This window comes from Austrofundulus limnaeus, unplaced genomic scaffold (assembly GCF_001266775.1).
Source record: "Austrofundulus limnaeus strain Quisiro unplaced genomic scaffold, Austrofundulus_limnaeus-1.0 Scaffold116, whole genome shotgun sequence".
NCBI lineage: Eukaryota > Metazoa > Chordata > Actinopteri > Cyprinodontiformes > Rivulidae > Austrofundulus > Austrofundulus limnaeus.
Window position 1 is genome coordinate 1051946 of NW_013952518.1, and position 4986 is coordinate 1056931.

The following is a 4986-nucleotide window of genomic DNA, read 5'->3' on the forward strand; positions in this document are numbered from 1 at the left end:
TGGCAAGATRGAATTGATCTTGGAGAAGGTGATAGCTCGGCTTGGTGGGATTGTCCACACCATTGTCTGATTGGATTCGCCACATTGGGTTGTACCAGCGGACATTAAGGCAGATGGAAAATTGTTATTGTCTGCCTGACCCAAAACATTTTCTTCTGTTCCCAAACAACTGTGATTACTGATTCGACTCTCCCCCTAGTGTGTCACATTTCGTTGAAACATTTTTTTCCCTCGTCTATCCCCTTGTGTGGTATTTTGTTTTTCTTTTAAGGGTTGCRCCTCCTCCAGATGTTCTTTCATGATGATGATCCTTGCTCTGTGCAGGGTCTATGGCTGCAAGACCCGGGGCATCTGTTCTCGTTTGTTATGTYGTCTTCTTCTGAATGGGTGTTCTAAACTTTAATTTCATTGTGCTCTGTACAATGACAATAAAAGTTTATCTTATCTTGGCCTTRCTTATCCTAACTGATCTTTTGTCAAATAAAAAAAAAAGTAAAAACATCATCCCATTATGCTAGAGTATCTGATTTCCATTCTGATACATTTTCCGAYACATTTTAAACCCAACAGGGTCTTCAGACAGAAGCTGGTCCATCTTAAGGACAGAACCCCCCACTCAAAACTAAGTGGTGTGCCTCTTTATTGGAGAAACTACCTCACCAGAGATCCATGGCTCAGCACAAGAGAGCTACCTCATCAGGATAGGGGTCACACTGCTGAGGACCAATATGTTCATATTTGGGACAGAGAGGGGCACACGACCCCAATTCACAGCTTCTTGCATATGATCAAGACATTTCTCCTGTGAGCCAGGCAAACAAATAGCCTAACGACTCTCCATTGTGAGGGACAAGTATTCCTAGTTAATCTACATAAATCAAAGCACTAACGAGGCCTCTCAGGCAAAGCAAAACGTGGTTTTTGTTTTTTAACCTTTATTTTTGGAATGTGACCAAAACATTCCWGCAAACAAGGGCCCTAATGAATACCAAATCCTGCAAAGCTATCCCTAAAACCAATCCCGACACCTCGAAGCTCTTACATATCTGATCGTACCACTTTAATAAATTAGTAAGTTACTCTTTCCTTGTTTCCCCATTCAGTACAAATCCAGGTTTTTGGTCTGTGTGCCAATAAGCAAGTGGTTTTCCTGCTGTTTAGCCCGGTTAGTTTTTTTCACTGCGTCCAGGACGAGTTGTCCTGAACCCAAGTGAAGTGAAGTGATTTTCTTTACGGGTTTGTTCTTGTTGTGGTGACTCCCGAGCTTTTCATCTGTTGCCTTTGAGCAAAAATTATCCAAATTCTCTCTTCTTTTGTTTGTGCTCCCTCAAGCTACACCTTAAAATAGATTTAAAATACGTCTGCTTGTTGATGACACCCTTTGGTAATTTCAGACAACAATGAAGTTGGTATACCTTTATTTCAATAATAACCAATTCCACCCGTGTGTTTTGGCCGACGTGTCCAGCAGACACCRTGTTTGTGTGGGAGCTCCACCAGACATGAGTGGTGTTAATTAAGCTTTTGTTAGAAAGAGCTTCAGACAAATATCTGACAGAAAGAGGTGATGAAAGCAGAGGCACATAAACAAAATATTTGAAGAYGTAAATTACTGCAAAACAAAATCCTAAACAATTTACGCCCATCAGAGAACATGTCTGGTAAATTACCACAGACTAATTATAATTTAGACATTTTATTTATTGTTGATGAAAAAAATATACCCAACACTGCACTGCAAAAAAATTAAAAAATAATAATAAATGAATAAATAAAATTGTGCTTATTCTTATTAGACGAGTTAAGTTCTAAGGGCAAATTGTGCACAAAGGAAAGACTCAAAAATTCTCATGTCTGAAAAACGTGTAAAATTACAAGTGTTACAGTTTAAAGTTCATTTCCCAAAAGATAGAGTTACCTAACTAAATACAGTCATCGGGACCAGTTTGGTAAGCTGTGCTGGTGAGTCATCACTTATTAAAGTCATTAGTCATAGGCTATTGTTTACTTTCTGGTTACAATATGTGTAGCTAAAACTTCCTTGTAAATTAAATACAAGTACCATAGCTACCGCAGATCAAACTCAGGATCCCATCACCTGGGACTGAACTTAACACAAAGTGAAAATACTGCTAGAAGATAGGATATATGATGCTTCAACCACGCTATTCAGCTCAATATTCAAACAGGGACTGATGAAATACAATAACAATGAAAGGCACGGTTCGGCTAATCCGCTAACAGCTAAGCTAACTACTTGTTGAGAGGATCAGTCGCTACTTTTGGAAACCGTTAGCAGAACTAGCTTCCGATAGGTTTGCTCAATATTATATATATATGTCCTCTAACGAAAACAAAAACACATGGAGCATTGCACACCTGTGTCAAACATGTGCGAGTGTGGAATCTTTAGCATTTTGTGTCCACCTGTGTATGAAGTCAAATTCTTGCAATAGTCAGAAAGGGTGATTTTGGCGGGAGAAATACCCTAAAAGCCCTATGGGACATGTAGTTACCCAGTTTAGCTTTATCCTGGTGGATTAATGAGTTAGCGGTTAGCATTAGCTTCTGCTAATTTCCTTACACATTTAGCAGTTTAACCGTAAGGGTTAGCAGTTAGCAAAGCTAATGTTTTTGTTATGCCCACCTATGTACAGCATTAAACACAAAGGCAATTTTTTTGTTGTTTTTTTATGTTTTTTTTTTTAATTGAAAATAAACCTTTAAATAAGAACAATATTCTTACTGGACGAATATTTTACCACAATTATTATTCAAAACACTTTCCCAAATACAGACAACACAAATATAATTTTATATATATCTATATATGTTTATAAAAAGCAGCATATATCTCTATCAAGCACACTAATCAGCATTTCTACAGTGCAACATGCAAGTGAAATATTTGTCAAAACAATGTGAATATATATATATAAAAAGAGAAATATATATATATATATATAAAAAGAGAACTTGTGTGTTTTTGTAACATTTTTATATACAGTATACTGCACGATGGAAGGAGTGTTTCTGGACTATAGAGCACCATTTTGGACGAGGGTCAGTTAGGAGATCAGGTTGGCCTTCTCGTTGTTTCCACACTGAGGTGAATCCAGAACCAGAACCCTCCCGGTAAGTGTCTGCTGAGTTTGCAGTGTTGAGACCACCGAGTCGAGAGCGGGATCTACAGCAGCAGAGAAAAAGAGAAACGGTTTCGGCTGAAACATCTTTGTTTTTGTTTGTTTGTTTAATGTACAAACCGCAAATTAAACAAACGAGATAGTACCCGTTTGTTTTCCTGATGCACAGACGCCTCTTCTTTTCTGTTTCCTCCTCTGGCGCACTAAAATAGAACCAGGACAAAACAAATAAGGAAACAGGACGACATTATTTTATCCAAATTTTGTGACTTAAATACAGGCAAATAATTGTCGCTGATCAGTCCGCCCATGTAGCCAAGTGGTCAGTGTCAGAATAAACATGTTGCCAGTGGGTGAAGGTATACAGAACTGTGTCTCGTGAGGAAACTGATGCCGAAGTCATGGGGAACATGCAATTCTGGAGTTTGAATGGTTGAAACAGGAACTGGGCTTTAACTGCTAGTACAACATGCGCCAAATTCATACAAAGTGAACACGAATCTTTAAAAGAGTGGTTAAAATCTGTGACTGTGCTGACAGTGAGCCTTACACTCTACCCTCAGCTTTACCAACAAACCACTGGAAGGACATGGCCGCCACAGCTAATCAAACTTGGCAAACATACATGGGCATAACACGGCAAATTATACAGATACTGGCCTAAAACTTGGTGTGGTAATAGCTGAGAGTCATCCTCAACACCATCTCTGAGTGCTAACATGTCATATAAAAGGTTTGACCAAAAAGGCCCACCCACCCTCTGACGTTAAAGAGTTTTAGCCTAAAAAGTTGCCAGTTTTCCATTAAGGAGGGCTGTAAATACCTGTCAACATTACGTGGAAGGCCAAAGCGATGATGATGATGCCAGAGAGGCAAACAGCAGTTGGTAGAATGAGCCATGTCAAGTTCAAGGAGGCGGCAGTGGATTTGGAGGCTGCAAAACGAAACAGGACACACAATATGTGTTTATATTCTAATTCATTTTGGTTTTTTTGGACTGAGCTGCACGACTTATTATCAACAGAGTGGTGCGGGTGTAACCTATCCCATCCCTTCTGGATACAATCTATCAATCTGTGTTTTTAAGGATGTTAAAAATGACAGTTCTGTTCAATATGTTTATATATATAATTGTTCCATTTTAAAGCTGCAGGCAAAACGGGTCCTTGATTTTGTTTTTATATGAATTCCAAGAAAAGACACACGTCAGACATCCGAAACATTCATTTGATGCTCAACGGTAGTCATTTAATAAATCAGGCTGCACAAAAAGAAAAAAAAAAGGTGAACCCTTTGAACCTTCGATTACAAAAACTAACCGCATGGCTCGAAGCATTGAACCACCGTGGGAGCGTACTTCACGTCGAGCCTCTTCACCTGCACAAACACAACGGGAGGATTCAAACTTAAGAGTTTGACTGAAAACAAAGGATAAAAGAGCTTTAAAAATTTTAAATACACCAAAGTACCTGTAGACATGAACCACATTGTACCCCTGTCAGGTTCAGATCAACGGCTTTCTGCTTCTCCTGAGAAACACAGAAGTAATTTTTCTTTTATTTCCTGCAGTTAAATAGGAAGATTTCACAATTTAAATTTAGTACGTTTTRTCCTTATAGTGATCCGGTTTCTCTTTACTCTTTACTCGCAGGTAGTGTTTGACCTGAAACAACTTCTGTATACTTCAAAAGAGTAAAATGTTCAGTTCAAGCTTTGACCTTTTTTTTTTTTTGTATTTTTTTGTAAATGATCTTTTCTTTGAATATACAGTATATTGGGGATAAAAAGGGGCAGACATTATAAGATTTATTCTTCTTCTGCTACCTTTCATTTTATTTTGACT

At 38.3% G+C, this 4986-nt stretch overlaps 1 protein-coding gene across 1 annotated transcript in view; it reads right to left on the bottom strand.

Annotated features, from left to right (window-relative positions):
* Positions 1-2976: 2976 nt before the first annotated feature.
* The window catches only part of il17rel (interleukin 17 receptor E-like), a 46410-nt gene continuing 44400 nt past the window's right edge, over positions 2977-4986 (bottom strand). Inside the window, exons 16-20 of the mRNA XM_014014548.1 lie at positions 4613-4672; positions 4463-4520; positions 3967-4077; positions 3290-3346; positions 2977-3187 (exon numbers count right to left, since the gene is read on the bottom strand). Of these exons, the coding sequence (XP_013870002.1) occupies positions 3069-3187; positions 3290-3346; positions 3967-4077; positions 4463-4520; positions 4613-4672 (405 nt within the window). The 3' untranslated portion in view covers positions 2977-3068. The remainder of the gene's footprint in view (positions 3188-3289; positions 3347-3966; positions 4078-4462; positions 4521-4612; positions 4673-4986) is intronic.